At 40.8% G+C, this 19,071-nt stretch overlaps 1 protein-coding gene across 1 annotated transcript in view; it reads right to left on the bottom strand.

Moving 5' to 3' along the window:
* Positions 1-14,366, bottom strand: part of KIF20B (kinesin family member 20B) — a gene marked incomplete at both ends in the record, with an annotated part of 73,359 nt that extends 58,993 nt beyond the window's left edge. The window contains 6 exons of the mRNA XM_084246212.1: positions 524-560; positions 3,390-3,574; positions 4,114-4,252; positions 4,990-5,106; positions 5,224-5,310; positions 14,220-14,366. Of these exons, the coding sequence (XP_084102338.1) occupies positions 524-560; positions 3,390-3,574; positions 4,114-4,252; positions 4,990-5,106; positions 5,224-5,310; positions 14,220-14,366 (712 nt within the window). The remainder of the gene's footprint in view (positions 1-523; positions 561-3,389; positions 3,575-4,113; positions 4,253-4,989; positions 5,107-5,223; positions 5,311-14,219) is intronic.
* Between the last annotated feature and the right edge of the window lie 4,705 nt (positions 14,367-19,071).

Below are 19,071 nucleotides of genomic sequence, written 5' to 3'. Positions count from 1 at the left end.
ATAAGTAGTGAGAGGAATATCTACATTAAATATAAATAAACTTTACAAACACTAACATTTCACATTAATTGTATATATATATTTTAAAGGTTTTCTTTATTTCTGGATTTCTCAATGCTTTTAAAAAAATATTTATTTATTTATGCATACAAGAGATGGGGTACAGGCCAGAGATGCAGGGGGTGAGAGGATTCACTAGAGACAGAGTTGGAAGCAAAACAGAAGGACTGACTGAAATACACTGCTGAGGGGAGCAGCGGACGAGATAGGAGAGGTCTGCCTCGCCATGTAGGTTGCTCCCTGGCCGGCCGGGGATTGAACTTGTGATGCAGAGGCTGCATGCGGATTGCTTCGTAGTGTGGTGCCTAACCCCTTGCACCACTAGGGAGCCTCTTACATTAATTATATTTTTTAAACACCATGTCACTAACGAAATCAAAACACTAGGAGTGATTAAAAATCAAAAGTATTTGGAATATATTTCACATAATCAATACTTTAAAGGTGAGAAAGAAAACCTTACCACAAAGAGTATCGTAACTGTCATTATGCATAACCACCTAAAAAAAGAAACATTGAAACAAAGTTAAAAACCACTTTTAGTTAAGGTTAAATAGCTAGTATATTGATTACTTACCCATATCAGTCACCAACCAAATCACAACTTTAATTTATTCAATTCGGTGACCTTGCCTATTATTATTTTTTTATAATTAAAAGTGCACTCCTAGGGCCTCCCCGGTGGCGCAGCAGTTGAGCGCTGGGTTACGAAGCTGCCAGCGGCCTCTGCGGCACCAGTTCGATCCCCAGCTGCTCCCTGGCCACCAGAGGAGGGTCCCGCATGGCACGCAGACCTCTCCTGCCGCCCGCTGCTCCCCTCAGCAGTGTACTTCGGTCCTTCTGCCTGCTCTGCTCCCCGCTCTGGCTCTGGTGAATTCTTTCACTCTCCTGCGCTTCTGACTGTACCCAGTGCTTGTATAAATAAATAAATAAATAAGTCAATCTTAGGGGGGAAAAAAAAAAGTACTTATAATAGAAAATTTGGGACACTACAGAGTATTAAAAGATCATATGAAATCCCAGCCATTCAGAGGCAATAATGATTAATATTTCAGCATATTCTTTTCCCCATTTATTACATTTTATATATTTTTTCTATATAAACTTGTTTTATAATCACTTAATGGCAGCCTAACTGAACAGATGTGATATCACTTGATTATTCCTCTATTATTATTATTTAATTATTTACAAAATGCTGTCAACAAAAGTACTATTAAAACAAACATCTTATTTTTTTTTCTTCTATATTCTATTCATTTCCTTAGGATAAAAACCTAACTCTGAATTGGTAGATGAAAACAAAAGCAAAAAAACTGAAGTTCTTACTCTTAATATTGTACTGCCAAATTGCTCTCTAGGAACATATTTTACAATTGATGAATATACTCATCTCACTTTTAAAAAAGGATCTTATCAATTTCATAGGCAAAAAAATATCTTGTGTTAAGTAGATAACTTGTTAGGGAATTTTTTTTTCATTATTAATGATTTCCTCCATGAATTAAATATGCAATTATTCTCCAAACCTTCAAAAATTTTTTTTAAAATAGCCACTATTTTAGAGACCATAATCATGGGCTCTGAACCTTCAACTCTACTAAACATTAGCTTTTTTTTTTTTTTAAAGATTTATTTATTTATTTATACAAGCACTGGGTACAGTCAGAAGCGTGGGAAGGTGAGAGAATTCACCAGAGCCAGAGCGGGGAGCAGAGCAGGCAGAAGGACCGAAGTACACTGCTGAGGGGAGCAGCGGGTGGCAGGAGAGGTCTGCGCACCATGTGGGGCCCTCCTCCGGTGGCCTGGGAGCAGCCGGGAATCGAACCGGCGCTGCAGAGGCGGCGGGCAGCTTAGAAACCCAGCGCTCAACCGCTGCGCCACCGGGGGAAGCCCAAAACATTAGCTTTTTATTACCTTAAAACCCTGACTTCAAATGTCTTAATAAAAGAAAAACCTCAATATTTTGAAGATATTTATTAAAAATATTAACAAATCATGTCTGAAAGCAAATGAATGTCTAAAAGTAACACAAAATTCATAAGGCACAGGAAGAATAAATAGACTTTACAGAACATTTTTTCATGGAAAAATAATTAAAAAAAAAAGAGAAGAGGGAAATACATAACAGTAGATTACAGACAAGAAAATTAAAGCAGTCAGAGACTTAAGATATTTTAAAAGAGCAAGTAACAAATCATGTATAGTAAAATCTAATTTTGCTTTAAAAAACTGTATTCTACATATAAAGAAAAAATGTATAGCTATGTGCAACTATATATAATTATGTGTGTATATATGCAAACATATGGAAAGTTCTTTATATATAGATTTTACATATAGAGATCAAAAAGGATACATTCCAATATGGTACTAGTATTTTTTTTTTTAAAGATTTATTTTTTATTTATACAAGAACCGGAGTACAGGCCAGATGTGAGGGAGGGCGAGAAGATTCACCAGAGACAGAGTGGGGAACAGAACAGGCAGACTGACTGAAATACACTGCTGAGGGGCGCAGCGGGTGAGACAGGAGAGGTCTGCCATGGGACCTTCGCCAGCAGGCCGGGATCGAACCGGAGCTGGAGAGGCTGTGTACAGCTTCACAGCGCTGTGCTCAACCGCCTGCACCACCAGGGGAGGCCCAGTACCAGTACTTTTTTCTTTGGGAATGGGAATACCAGAAATTTTCAATTTTTACTTTTCATAGTCCCTTGTTTAGATTTTGTGTATACATATTACCTTTTTTTTAATAATTTAATTTAATTTTATATATACTTTACATTGTTCTTCCTTTTTGTATGATGCAGGTTTTCTCCTTTCAGGTGTAGTTCCCACTAAATTCCTATCACCAATTCACCTGTGCACAATAGTCCCTTGTTTACGAAAATTCTCTCACCTATTTTGATCCCTCTCCTTTCTCCTCCCCTAAAGAGTGTCTATGATTAACAGTTACCTGTTAATTTTGTTTTTTAATTTATTATAATTATTTTTTTCCTGGTCCCTTATTTAGTTCCCCTACATATTAGTTCTAAAATTAAAAAAAGAATTTTTAAAAACCATTACATACAAACTACAACTTTCTTTGTACAACAACAACAAAAAAAATCAGGACCCTTTTGCTTTAACCATTTCTGCTATTTGTACAATATAGAGAAAAGATGACTTCACATAGCTTTTAATACTTTTCTCAAAAAGAAAAGAACCCTTATTACCACAAAACATACCAACATAGGCTGCAATAAATGAAAGAGCTCATAAAGGTCAAAATATATCTATATCTATATATATATACACACATACACACACTCACACACACTCTAAAATACCTCTTTAATTTGCCGAAGCAAAGCACTTTTGTTAGCAACTTCTTCTTTCTCTTGGTCTGGTGATAACCGTAAGTATTCTCTGGATCTATGTGGTTTAAGGTTCATCTTTGTATATAGTCTATCCCGAAAACTATCAAATATTATGTTCAAAGTTCGAGGCAGAATGCCAATATTTTCTTCTGTGCCTGAGAAAAGAATTTTTGTTTTACACTCTGAGTATTAGGAAAGATGAACTATCCCTGGACTAACCAAGCCCTCTTTTATACCATCAAAGGGTAAACACCTAAGACAAAAGTGAGAGAAGTTAAAGGAATACTCACTTTTCCATCATGTTGGTCTGCATGTTACCACTGACATTTTATCAACTATTATTCTAATTTAAAACCTGAAATTTTATACTCAGACCAGGCCATAGGATATGCATTTACCCATAATCACAAATTAAAAAAGGAAAATGAATTAAAGTGTTTCCCTGGTTATCCATACTTAATACACTATGTCATATCAATCATTTTGCTAAATTTTTATCATTTATTTCTGTCAGATGGGTAGTCTCATAAATGAATTAAACCAATCTGATTTAAAAGCCATTGGCAGAAAATACTTATTATTAAATTGTGCAGTAAAAATAGTAAGTAATAGAAACATAACTACATGCAACTATTATACAAGTGACTAAATGTCACAGTGCTTTTTCCTTTCCAGAAAAAATAAAGCAACTTACCTTGAAATGTATATGTCTTTCCTGAGTTGGTCAGCCCATATGTAAAAATCAGCCGACTCTGTCCTTTTAAGAGGTCTTTTATAGGCTGTCTAATGCAACCTTGGAAGAATTCCTTCTGTGTAGTTTCTGGGCCAAAAACCTAAATAGGCATTTTAAAAACAAATCTTTTTAGAAAATTCAAGTTCATACAATGAATTCTACCCTCTTATGGTTTAAACTAAAAAATATTTGTTTTATAAGATTCAATTTTGGGCCTCCCTTGGTGGCACAAAGGGTTAAGTCTCAGCACTATTAAGCTATCAGCAGCCACTGTAGCACTAGTTCAATCCCCTGCCAGAGAGCTAACCCACATGGCACAGCAGACCTCTCCTGTCTCGCCCGCTGCTCCCCTCAGCAGTGTATTTCAGTCATTATGCCCATTCTGCTACCCACTCTGTCTCTGGTGAAATCTCACCTGTCCTATACCTCTGGCCTACACCCGAGCTCTTGTATGCATAAATAAATCAATCTTAAAAAAAAAATGCATTGTACAAAAAGGAAGAATGATGTAAAATATATATAAAATTAAATTATAAAAATATTCTTTTTTTAATTATAGAAGTAATATGTAGGGGAACAAAATAAGGGACCATGACAAAAAATTATTAGTGATTATTCACTAACAATTATACATTAAAAGGCTTAAAATTTGAGCCCTATGCTTGAGGAAAATATACCAGTGCCTTATCCTCCTAGTTCCATAAGCACAAGATATACATACATATCTACATATACATGTTCATCATATACGATCATGCAGCAATTTAGCCTAAACTAAGTCTCTTTTTCTCAAAAGGAAAAAAAAACTCATTCAGTTATATTTTCCGAAGTATTTACCTTAGAAAAACTGAATTTCTGTGCCATCTGCCCAGAGTTTTTCTCACTTATTCGACCAAGAATGCTTTGAGGATCTTTCAACAGCACAGTTTGTGAGTCCAGAATACACACACAGCCCTAGAACACATACATTAGTAAAAATAAACACATAATAAGTAAATTAAAAAACAATGGCATTTTGCCCACAAAATGTAAAAGGTAAAATATTAAAGCCCAATTAAATTCAACACAAACCTCAGGATCATGTTCCTTTTCTGATTGTGTGAAGGGTCTTATTCGAAGACAAACCTGGAGATAATCTTTGGATTCCAAATTGTTTGCCTTAAAAAGGAGAAAAAAATAATTGTACTTTGGGGCCTCCCTGGTGGTGCAGCGGTTGAGTGCTGGGCTGCGAAGCCGCCCGCAGTCTCTGCAGCACAGGTCCGATCCCCGGCCCCCGGCAAGGGTCCCACATGGCGCGCAGACCTCTCCTCCAGCGCCCGCTGCTCCCCTCAGTAGTGTACTTAAGGGTCCCACATGGCTCACAGACCTCTCCTCCAGCGCCCGCTGCTCCCCTCAGCAGTGTACTTCATCAGTCTGCCTGTTCTGCTCCCCGCTCTGACTCTGGTGGATTCTCTCACCCTCCCGTGCTTCTGACTGTACCCAGTGCTTGTATAAATAAATAAATAAATCTTTAAAAAAAAAAATGTACTTAAAAAAAAACAGAATAGGGCTTTTCCAGACTGTAGATCTGAGAGACTCAGGAGGGGAGGTGAAGGGGAAACACAGAGGGGTTGGGGGAAGAGGAGGAGAGTTGGTGGATGACTGTGGGCACTTTGGTGGTGGGAAACCTATCAGAAAGGGGAGGTTTTGGTGGTGACCACACCGGAAAGGAAAAATCCTATATTGCAGAAAAAATAAACAAGGATGTTTAAAAAAAAAAAAAAAAAAAAAGGCTTTCACCAATCATCTTTTTTTTTAATTAACTAATTATTGCACGACATATCAGATTATAGAGAATCTCGAAGCAGTGATTCTTTTGTTTTTAACCACTTTATTTTTAAAGAAAAACATATCTATTTAAAAATAACAAAATAGGGCCTCCCCAGTGGCGCAGCGGTTGAGCGCTGGGTTGCAAAGCTGCCCGCAGCCTCTGCAGCGCCAGTTCGATCCCCGGCTGCTCCCCAGCTACTGGAGGAGGGTCCCGCATGGCGCGCAGACCTCTCCTGCCACCCGCTGCTCCCCTCAGCAGTGTGCTTCGGTCCTTCTGCCTGCTCTGCTCCCCGCTCTGGCTCTGGTGAATTCTCTCACCCTCCCGTGCTTCTGACTGTACCCAGTGCATGTATAAACAAAACAAACAAACAAACCAGCAAACAAATAAATAAAGCATGCCTCTATTAAAAAAAAAATAAAAAAAAATAAAAGACATATAATGACAGGTTGAATAAAAAAAAAAAATCATTCATTTACATTATGCTGTAAGAGTTTCACATCAGATGTAAAGATATAGACTAGGGCCTCCCCGGTGGCACAGTGGGTTGAGCGCTGCGCTGTGAAGCTGTCCACAACCTTTGTAGCGCTGGTTCGATTCCCGGCTGGCCAGGGAAAAACCCACATGGCATGGCAGACCTCTCCTGCCTCGCCTGCTGCTCCCCTCAGCAGTGCTTTGGTCCATCTGCCTGTTCTGCTCCCCACTCTGTCTCTGGTGAATTCTCTCACCCTCCGGTGCCTCTGACCTGTATCCCAGTTCTTGTATAAGTTTAAATTAAGGCTTTCAGCCAAAAAGCTTAATTAGTGACAAAGACCGGTAGAATATAAATATCAAGGGGACAATCATCAAAAAATGTAACTGTATCAAAAGTTATGTACCCAGCAACAGTTGTATGCAAACACATAAAACAACTGTTAACAACCCTAACACAACACAACAACAGCGACACAATAATAGTAGGGGATCTCAATATAACACTTACATCACTGGATAGATAATCCAGACAGGTAATAAACAAGAAAATAATGGCCTTAAATGAAAAAGTGGAAAAGACTTAATAGACATATACAAAGGAAATAAAAACAAAACAAAGCAAAAGAAAAAAGAAATGAATACACATTCTTCTCAAGTGCAGGCTAGATCATATGCAGGGACACAAAACAAGCCTCAAAATGCCTATGAAAGTCAAAATTATATCAAACATGTTTTGTTTTGTTAGCCAAAATAGTATAAAGCTAGAAATCAATCATAATAAGAAAAGAGGAAAAAATCTCTAAACCTGTGGAAACTAAGCAAATTGCTCCCAGATAAACCAAAAAATCAAAGGAGAAATAATAAAGCATCTGGAGATAAGCAAAAATATAGACAATCTACCAGATCCCATGGGATGCAGCAAAAGTTATATTCGTAATATTACTTCCATCTTAGGAAAATATGTAACACCACAGGTTCACATCAATAAACAAGGAAAGTCTTAAATAAACCATCTAACTTTACAGCTGAATGAACTAGAAAAATAAGAACACACAATGTAAAAAATCTGTAGAAGGAAATAAAAATTAGAATGAAAGTAAATGAAATACAAAACAAAGAGAAAGAAAAAAGATCAATGAAACCAGGGCCCCCTAAGTGGTGCAGCTGGTTGAGTGCAGTGTTATAAAGCTGTCCGCAGCCTCTGCAGCACTGGTTCAATTCCCAGCCGGCCAGGGAAAATCACACATGGCGAGGCAGACCTCGCCTGTCTTACCCACTGCTCCTCTCAGCAGTGCTTTCGGTCTGTCTGCCTATTCTGCTCCCCGCTCTGTCTCTGGTGAATCCTCTCACCCTCCTGCGACTCTGGCCTGTGCCCCAGCTCTTGTATAAATAAAATAAATGTTGAAAAAAAAAAAAAATCAATGAAACCAAGAGCTGGTTCTCTGAAAGGATAAACCAAAATGATAAACTCTTAGTAAGGCTCACAAAGAAAAAACACAAATAAAAAGACTCAGCAACGAAAGAGGCAAAATTATAACAGCCAGAGAAATACAAAGAATCACAAAATACTATTATATGCATATATTTACAAAAAAAACCCCACAGATAACATTATACTTAACGGTGAAAGAGCAAATCTAAGATGAGTAGCGAAAGGGGTAACAAGACAGGGATTTTTGCTCTCACTCTATTTATACTGGACCACAAGTTCTAGTTAATATAACCAGGCAGAGAGTAATATAACCAGGCAGAGAGTAAGTAAGGCATCTGAATTAAGATGAAAAAATAAAGTTATCTTTATTCACAGACAACTGAACATCTGTATACAAAAATCAGACAGAACAGGTTACTGGAATTATTAAATGAATTTAGCTATGAAGCCTGATACAAAATTAATACGTAAAATCAGTTGTTTTTCTATATATTAGAAGGGCACAGTCAAAAATTGATTTTCAAAACCAATACCATTTACAATAGATAAAAAACTATGAAATACAGATTAAATATGACAAAAGATGTGAAAGACCTATACACTGAAAACTAGAAAACATTACTCAGAGAAAATAAAGGAGATAAAAGAAATGGAGATTCACATTGTTCATCATTTGTTAGACTCAATATTATTAAGATAGCAGTTCTTCCAAACTGATGCGTATTCTATGCAATTATAATCAAAATCCCCTTATTTTTGGGGTAGAAAATAACAAGCTCATAAATTAACATAGAATGAAAAGTGCCTAGAAGAGTCAAAACAACTTTGAAAAAGAAGAGATTTGGTGGGCTAATACTATTGATTTCAAGAGGTACTTTAAAGCTACAGTAAACAAAAACAGTGGGATATTGGCAGGATAAATAGAACAATGAAACAGAATATACAGAAATGAGCCCCCACAAAAAGGGGGGCTTTGTCTTACACAGGTGCAAGGAGATGCAGGAGGTGGAATAGTTTTTTAAACAACTTATAGTAGAACAATTGGATATCTATATGTAACAATAAAAAAGTAATTTGGATAGAAACTTCACATTGTATATAAGAATTAATGAATCATAGACCTATATGCAAATGTAAAAACCACATAACTTTATTTTTTTTTATTTTTTTTTATTTTTATTTTTTAATTTTCTAGAGGCATGTCTTATTTATTTATTTATTTATTATTTGTTTGTTTGTTTGGTTTATACATGCACTGGGTACAGTCAGAAGCGCGGGAGGGTGAGAGAATTCACCAGAGCCAGAGCGGGGAGCAGATCAGGCAGAAGGACCGAAGTACACTGCTGAGGGGAGCAGCGGGCGGCAGGAGAGGTCTGCGCGCCATGTGGGACCCTCCTCCAGTGGCCGGGGAGCAGCCGGGGATCGAACCGGCGCCGCAGAGGCCGCGGGCAGCTTCGCAACCCAGCGCTCTACCGCTGCACCACCGGGGAGGCCCCAAAAACCACATAACTTTAAATGAAAGCATGGAAGAAAATCTCTGTGGTCTTGAGTCGGGCAAAGATTTCTTTGTTATGACACCAAAATAACATTCTACAATAGAACAAATGGATACAATGGACTTCATGGAGACATTAAAAAACTTATGCTCTCATGGCCAAGAGGTATATGAAAAAATGTTCAACATCACTTGTTATCAGGGAAATGCAAATCAAAACCACAATGAGATACCATCTTAACACCAGTGAGAAGGGCACATATCAAAAAAACTAGCAACAAATGTTGGTGAGGATGTGGAGAAAAAGGAACTCTCCTGCACTGCTGGTGGGAGTGCAGACTGGTCCAACCACTATAGAAAGCTGTATAGAGGTTCCTCAATCTGCTAAAAATGGAGCTTCCATATGATCCAGCAATTCCACTCCTGGGTATCTACCCAAAGGACACAAAAACATTAATTCAAAAGGACACCTGCACACCTATGTTTACTACAGCACTACTTACAATAGGTAAGCTATGGGAACAACCCAAATGCCCAATAGATGACTGGATCAAGAAGATGTGGTTTATATACACAATGGAATATTACTCAGCAATCAAAAAAGATAAACTCATGCCATCTGCAGCAACATGGATGGAGCTGGAAGGGATCATGCTCAGAGAAATAAGCCAGAAAGAAAAAGAAAAATACTGGATGGTCTCACTTATAGCATGAATGTAGAGGATCCAAATAAGGGATTAGGGGGAAAAAAACAATTATAATAAAGTAAAAATCAAAATCAACAGGCAACTATAAACCAGAGACATACTGCAGGGAGGGAGAAGGGAGTAGGATCAAAACAAGGGTGGGAAGAGCACAAGGGACTATGGTGATGGTACACGGGTGAATGGGTGATGGGAATTTCACAGAGACTATTATCAAGATGAAAATGCATACATTGTACAAAAATGAAAAATGATGTAAAAAATACATAAAAGAAAAGAAAAACCATATGTAGACACACACACACACGGAGAACACCACATAAAGAATGGCGTGCCATAAGTCATGGAAAAAAAAAACCAAAACAAACTTATGCTCTTCAAAATGAATGAAGAGAAATCATACTGTTAGAAAATATCTGCGAAGAATTTTTGATAAATATGTTTCTGAGCAATATAAAGAATACTTCAAATTCACTAAGAAAACAAACTGAAAATTTTAAATGGGCAAAAGACTTAAATAGAAACTTCATTGAAGACACACATTGAAGACAAATGACAAATAAGGACGTGAAAATACATTCAACATTTTTAGTCATCAGGTAAATGTAAATACCATTTGGATACCAACACAATCTTATTAGAAAGACTAAAAATAAAAAGACTATCCAACATAAAATTGTGAGAGGACTGACACTACCTGACTTCAAGATACACTGTAAAGCTAATAGTAATCAACAATGTGGTATTGGCAAAAGAACAAAATCATCAATGGAACAGAACAAAGTCCTGAAATAGCTCCCTAAGACTACAGTCAGATGATCTGTGTCAGAGAAGGAAAAGAAGACAATGGAGTAACAACAGTTTTCTCAACAAATGGTGCTGAAATAGTGGACATTCACATGCAAAAAGATTAATCTAGGGCCTCCCCTGGTGACACAGCAGTTGAGTGCTAGGCTGTGAAGCTGCCCGCAGCCTCTGCTGTGCCTGTTCGATCCCTGGCCACCAGCGAGGGTCCCACATGACGGGCAGACCTCTCCTGCAATGCCCGCTGCTCCCCTCAGCAGTGTATTTCATCAGTCTGCCTGTTCTGTTCCCCGCTCTGGCTCTGGTGAATTCTCTCACCCTCCTGCTCATCTGACTGTACCCAGTGCTTGTATAAATAAATAAATAAATCTTTAAAAAAAAAATTAATCCGGACAGACTCCTCACAAAAATTACCTCAAAATGGATAAACTGGTACATTCAGAGAGTGGAATAATTTTTATCACTTAGAAGAAATATGTTATCAAGCCTCTGAAAGACATGGAGGAATCTTAAGCACCTATGAGACTAAGTGAAAGGAGCCAATGTGAAAAGGCTATGATCTACATGATTCCAAACATATCACATTTTAGAAAAGGCAAAGCTAGAGAGACAGTTGAAAGATGAGTGATTGGTGGGGGTAAAAGGATAAACAGGTGGAGCACAGATTTTCTGGGTAGTGAAAAATACTCTGTATACATGTCATAGTGTTTGTTCAAACCCGTACAATGTACAACACTAAGAGTGAACCCTATTATACATTATGGACTCTGGGTTATAACACATCAATATGGGTTCATCAATTCTAACAAATGTATCACTCTGATGGGGAATGTGGATAATAGGGGAGACCTCACGTGTGAAAGTACGTGTGAAATCCTACACTTTCTCAATTTTGCTGTGAACATAGAACTGCTCTAAAACAGTTTATGACTAGCTCAAGTATTGAAGATCTCATACATTGCTGCTGGGAATATAAAATGCTATTATCATTTTGGAAAAGTTTGATAGTTTCTTTAAAAAGACCTATTTGAGACAAGGAGAATCCTGGGACCAGGACAGGACTCAAGGACAAAACTTTGCTGTTCCCATGGGCTGATAAACAAGAGGTATAACAGTCCCGAGGAATCTAGGCCTGAACACCAGCTGCCATAAATTTCCTTGGGTCATTGTTCTTATTACTAATTTTTCCCTAGTCTGAGCATTTCTGAGTCATCTCTTTATAACTTATCAAGTTAGCTACTATGGAAGAAAAGTTACAGACCTTGAGACCAGTTCAAAATGGAGCTGAAGGCACACAGCCTCTGTGAGATAGACACCATGGAGGTGGTCATTTGTCCTGCATGACTGCTGAGCTGAAGCTGATTAATACCCACAATCAGCAGTGATGAATGGACTAGAGCCACATCCACTGTCCTTGTTTTCTCAGTCAGTAAAGGTTAATTCCTTTGTTCTCAGCCCCATTCCTAAATCCTAAATAGATCCCTACTTTAGGCACCTTAAAACATCTCTCATGCCCAGAGAGGTCTCCCGGAAGTGCTCTTTCCTTGCTCTTTTGACAATAAATGCTGGCTCCTGCTTGCCCTCACTGGTGTCTACGGGCTCCTCTTTTCACTCTTGACCAGAGGGTCTCAAGAGCCCTTTCCCAGGTTTGGGAGCAAATGCTGGTTATAAATATTATTCTTTTATGTAGGTTTCCAATCCCATGTTCTCTTCCATCATTTTTTTTTTTAATTTTTAAGATTTATTTATTCATACAAGCACTGGGGTACAGTCACAAGCGCGGGAGGGTGAGAGAATTCACCAGAGCCAGAGCGGGGAGCAGAGCAGGCAGAAGGACCGAAGTACACTGCTGAGGGGAGCAGCGGGCGGCAGGAGAGGTCTGCACGCCATGTGGGACGCTCCCCGGTGGCCGGGGAGCAGCCGGGAATCGAACCAGTGCTGCAGAGGCTGCGGGCAGCTTCACAACCCAGCGCTCAAATGCTGCGACACCGGGGAGGCCCTCTTCCATCATTCTTTTTTTTCTTTCTTTTTTTCTTTTTTTTTTTTTTAAGATTTGTTTTTTTTTATTTATTTATACAAGCACTGGGTACAGTCAGAAGCACGGGAGGGTGAGAGAATTCACCAGAGCCAGAGCGGGGAGCAGAGCAGGCAGAAGGACCGAAGTACACTGCTGAGGGGAGCAGCGGGCGGCAGGAGAGGTCTGCGCGCCATGTGGGACCCTCCTCCGGTGGCCGGGGAGTAGCCGGGGATCGAACCGGCGCTGCAGAGGCAGCGGGCAGCTTCGCAACCCAGCGTTCAACCGCTGCGCCACCGGGGAGGCCCTCTTCCATCATTCTTTACAAAGTAGATTTATCCCTCTAAGACATCAAAACTAATATTGATGAACTAAAAAGTAAATGTATAAGAAAAAATCTAAAAGACACCTAACAGACAGTATAGTGGCGGTAGACAGGGTGGTGGAAGGACTTTTACTTCTTAAACATGACTGAGTTATCTTAATTTTTGAAAATTTATTAGTTTTTAAACTAAGGCTGCAAAATCCAAGGGTTATAATGGAGTAGTCTACATTTTCAAGGTAAACACAGCAGTACTTGATATATGTTCAACACCATTAACTTTTAGCTCCAAGTAGTTCATAGTTTCAACATTAGGTCACATTATTTCTTCTTCTTTTTTTTAATATTTATTTATTTATTTATACAAGCACTGGGTACAGTCAGAAGTGCGGGAGGTTGAGAGAATTCACCAGAGCCAGAGCAGGGAGCAGAAAAGACAGACCGATGAAATACACTGCTGAGGGGAGCAGTGGGCGGCAGGAGAGGTCTGCTCACCCAGTGGCCAGGGATCGAACCGGCACTGCAGAGGCTGCAGGCAGCTTTGCAACTCAGCAATCAACTGCTGCGCCACCGGGGAGGCCCAGTCACATCATTTCTTTTGATGATGTTATATCTTTGTAAAGTTGCATTTTTCTGTGGTTACTGTGTTAAGAAAGTACTACACTGAAAACAATGAGAAACAGGAAATAAGGATGGCAATGTCTAATCTGATCCTAAAGCTTAAGAACTTATGCAGTGTCCAAAAGGCACACATATTCCATCAGCAGCTATACTTATTGAAGAACAAAATTTTAAATTTATTTTTTCTTTTAAGTAAAATTTCCCCCCACATGACTACTAAGTTAGGGCACAAATAGTTGTTTGGACCTACTACTTGAAAAGGGACAGTTATGTATTCAGGGAGCCAAGAAAAGACAGACGGTTGCCTTAAACCCAGTGTGACAAACACTGTATGTATCTACAAGTACACATTTCTACTCAGTCATGAAAATTAACAAACTTATCTTGTACTTACCTCAGTGTTTGAAGCAACTAAAGAAAACTCACGAGAGAGATCAAGCTTAACGCCATCAAAATTTATTTCCAAAGGCCTTGCAATTGGGTCAGCACTAAAAACGTAAGATGGTCTAGGCACCCCATCCTGATTTAAATTAGACTCCATTCTGCAAGAATAATAGCAACTTCTTTAGAAATATAATAAATCAGCATATAAGTCACCTACAGTTTAAAAAGTCTGAGTCTAGCCCATTACTTCCCACCATATACAATAACCAGATTTCCAGAGGGGGGAAATACCAGTAGACTGCTTCATTTGTAATTTGATGATCCATGGAAAGGACAAAATATTAAATTATTTAAAGAATCTGAATTAAATGTTGACTATAGTCTACTACCACTGCTCATATGACCTAACCTATGGGTACATTCATCCAGGATTTTCATGAGTAAAGACAATCTGTAGATGCAGACAGTAGAAAACATAGATCTGTTTGAAATAAAATAGCAAAGAAATTGGGGAGTAAATTAGAAGTTTGTATTATTTTACTTATTTCATGTTTCTGAAGAATATTACTTATTGGGCCTCCCCGGTGGCGCTGCGGTTGAGCGCTGGGTTGCAAAGCTGCCCGCAGCCTCTGCAGCGCCGGTTCGATCCCCGGCTGCTCCCCGGCCACCGGAGGAGGGTCCCACATGGCGCGCAGACCTCTCCTGCCGCCCGCTGCTCCCCTCAGCAGTGTACTTCGGTCCTTCTGCCTGCTCTGCTCCCCGCTCTCCTACCGCCCACTGCTCCCCTCAGCAGTGTACTTCGGTCCTCTGCTCCCCGCTCTGGCTCTGGTGAATTCTCTCACCCTCCCGTGCTTCTGACTGTACCCAGTGCATGTATCAAACAAACAAACAAACAAACAAACAAACAAAGCATGCCTCTATAAAAAAAAAGAATATTACTTATTTTGTATGCAATATTTTAGCATTTAATAATTAAACTCAGTTGTATAAATGATGACTTTCAACTGGTTTCTTCCAAACAATCACAATACAGTACCTGACACACTGAAGGTTTTAAACTAAGGTGAATACAGAATAGTGCAATGAAATATTACAACTGAATTAAATATCAAGCCATCAAACTTAAAGGAAAACTTAGGGGTAACCTTAACTGAAAAAATACTAACATTCAAATAATTTACAAGCATCTACCAGGTGGATAGTATCAGGGAAAAAGAGGACGCTGCTGTTTTTTGACAAAATCATAAAATACTCAGATCAATGACCCCTACACCGGGCTCAGTAAGATAGTAATGGGCATCCACAGGTGATATATAAATGAGTCAAAGATGCATTCTACGTTGGTAAGCATGTTATCTTATTTTAAAACAAAAATGAACCTGAATGTGATCACCATAAGGGCTAAAAACAAGCTAACTTATAAGGCATGAACTTGAGTCAACCAATCCTTCAGCAAGACATTATAAATATTACAGAATTGTGTAAGGCAGGAATTGCTGAACCGGGAGTAAAACGAGAGGGCGCGGGGGGGGGGGGGCGGGGGGTGCACCTCCTAAACTATGACAGCAATCACTGCAGTCCTGCCACCCCCAATCCCATTCCGCTTGGCACCGTGAAGTCCATGAAGGGCATTACTACCTTCCTGAGCCAGTCACTGGCAGCAACCTGTAAATAAAAGCACAGATGGCCCGAACAGGGGTCCCCCTCCCAACTGCGGGCTTGTCACCTGCGAAAACTGTTCACCTCCAAGACTCGGGAGCCTAGGTTTGACAAAAGGCCTGCACCCCAACAAAATAACAGCAGCAACAATAATAAAAACATTGCAAACACTTAGTGCTTACCATATCCCGACACTTATTTCTAAGACTTTACATAGTCATTTTATCTTTGCAAGAGCCGGAAGAGGTAGGTACTATTATTTATTATCCTCTTTTAACAGACAAGGGAACGGAGGCCCAGAGATTAAATCCGTCGCCTTGTGTCATTCGGCTAAAAGTGGTGGAGAGGTAATTTCCACCTTAACCAAGCCTCCGGCTTAACCCTGCCTCGAGCGCCGGGGGCCAGGCCAGGCGCCGCGATCGCCCCGCGACCCAGTTCCTGCGGGGACCCTCAGCAGCGTCTCAGTCCCACAGGATGGTGTTCGCAAGCCGGACTCGTTTCCCAGCCTCGGACCTGGTAAAGTGCACTGTCACCCACGTCTTTCGTCGTGCCCGCACCCAAGGTACCTCCTCACCTGCGAAGGCTGCCCGGCCAGCCCGACCAGCGAGCCGCAGAGCAGCGTTGTCTTTTTCAAATTCAAACAATGGCGGCCCGGGTGCCGCATTGAACGCTGGGAGTGGGCGGAGCCTCCGCGACGACGCTCGGGAGCCGAGCTGGCTTGCGCTGCGGGCTTCCCACCCGCTCCCGGAAGAAACTTTCAAATCTGGGGAGGGCGGGTCTCGGATCGCCGGCGGCCAATGGGAGGAGGCGGACGGGTGGGCGGGGCGAGAACCTGGGCTTTCTTAGCTCTGGGCTGGTTAGGGTGCTCCTCGCGGCCGCGGTGTGTAGCTTTTTCGGGGGGTAGGGGGTGGGGGGTGGGGAGTGGGGGGGGGCGTTGGCGGGCTTGGATTCTATCCGAGAAACAAAAAAGACCCAGAGCAGGCCGCAGGCCCACCACCCAGGCCTGTGACTTCCTTAGGGACGGGTCACACCTGGACAGTCGCTTGGAATAGTGCTGCCAGCACGTGGAGGATTATTTCCCTTTCTGCAAGACCCCAACCTGTCGTCCGCAGTGGTCTTCATGCCTGAAATAAATTTTCCCAGGATTGATTTTTATAAATATTTTTACGTTCTTCCTGAAAATATAGAGCAGCTACCCCTGCGAGGCTCTGTGCTGCGACTGTCTTCCATACACAGGCACTGTCTCTGCAGTATTCAAAATACATCTCTGTTTTATTTTTTATTTTTTTAAAGATTTATTTATGTATGCATATAAGAGCTGGGGTACAGGCCAGAGGCGTGGGGGGTGAGAGGATTCACCAGAGACAGAGTGGGGAACAGAACAGGCAGACTGACTGAAATACACTGCTGAGGGGAGCAGTGGGCAAGTCAGGAGATGTCAGCTGCGCCATGTGGGTAGCTTCCTGCCCGGGGATCAAACTTGTGCTGCAGTGGCTGTGGATAGCTTCATAGGTTGTGTCTTAACCCCTTGTGCCCCCAAGGAGGCCCCCATATCTGCTTCTTTTTTTTTTTTTTAAGATTAATTTTTATTTATTTATTTAAGCACTGGGTACAGTCAGAAGCGCGGGAGGGTGAGAGAATTCACCAGAATTCTGGTACTGCGCGCCATGTGGGACCCTCCTCCGGTGGCCGGGGAGCAGCCGGGGATCGAACCGGCTCCTCGGGCGCGGGCAGCTTCGCAACCCAGCGCTCAACCGCTGGGTCACCGTGGAGGCCCCATATCTGCTTCTTTTAAAGTGATCCTCTTCTGTGCCTCCCTGGGGGAGCAAGGGGTTAAGATGTAACCTATGAAGCTATCCGCAGGCACTGAACCTGAAGCACAAGTTCAGTCCCAGGCCAGGGAGCTACCCACATGGCGCAGCAGACCTCTCCTGACTCACCTGCTGCTCCCCTCAGCAATGTATTTCAGTCAATCTGCCATTCTGTTCCCCACTTTGTCTCTGGCGAATCACCCCCCCATATCCCACTTCTTGTATGCATGGATAAATAAATCTTTTAAAAAAATAAAATAAAGTGATCCTCTGCTTTTGAGTATAGTACTTTTACCTTCTTATGACTAGTACTTACTGCTTAGGCTCTCTTTCCTTGGTGACTTTATTTTAAAGAAAAATAACTGATGAAGTTAATTGAGCATTTACCTATGACAGTCATGGTGCTAAACATATGAAATGGATTTTCTTTCTTTTTTTTTTTAAACAGAAATGTTTCCTTTTATTTTTTTTTTAAAGATTTATTTATTTATTTATACAAGCACTGGGTACAGTCAGAAGCGTGGGAGGGTGAGAGAATTCACCAGAGCCAGAGCGGGGAGCAGAACAGGCAGAGTGACGAAGTACACTGCTGAGGGGAGCAGCGGGCGGCAGGAGAGGTCTGCGCACCATGTGGGACCCTCGTTCGGCAGCCAGGGATCGAACCGGTGCTGCAGAGGCTGCAGGCAGCTTCGCAGCCCAGCGCGCAACCGCTGCACCACCGGGGAGGCCCTGAAATGGATTTTCTTAGTGATCGAGAGGGCAGCCTTTGAGGTAGCTATTATTATCCCCATTTTATACATTCTGAGTTCACAAGGTTAAGTAATTTTGAAAGGGTTATAACTATTAGCGGTGGATGATATCAAGACACACACTCTTGATACCTATTTTTTCACCATATTACTTGACTAGTAGCATTTTAGGATACCTAGTTTGATGAGTTTACGTTCATCCTTTCTTACAGCATTCTATACCATCGGGGTCCATCATCAATCCTAATGGCAGGCAGGCAGAAAAGCCTGACACTTTACCTTATCCTACAATGTGAAAATGCAAAAGAGTTAATATGTTATCTGGAACCAGTGTTCTCTTGGAGGAGATGGGAGGTAACAAATTCGGAACAATAGAAATAAGAACCCCATGGTGTTGGGTTTCATTGGAAGTGGTAAATGAAGTCATGATTAAAAAATTTAATTGGAGAGTCTGGCAAGATAACTGTAGAGTGAAAACATGGGACTTATTTCATGCAAATACCACAAACTGAAGTCAATAAAAAGCAAAACAAACAAAAAACAAGCAAAAAAACCTGAGGGAAAAACTATCACCACACAAAATAGAAACATCAGCCCAACAAAATTGGAAGGAGGGGGTGTAGGGTAAAGAAAATGTCAGGCT

This window comes from Talpa europaea, assembly GCF_964194135.1.
Source record: "Talpa europaea genome assembly, chromosome: 10".
Taxonomy (NCBI): domain Eukaryota; kingdom Metazoa; phylum Chordata; class Mammalia; order Eulipotyphla; family Talpidae; genus Talpa; species Talpa europaea.
This window is presented reverse-complemented; position numbering and strand designations above follow the sequence as displayed.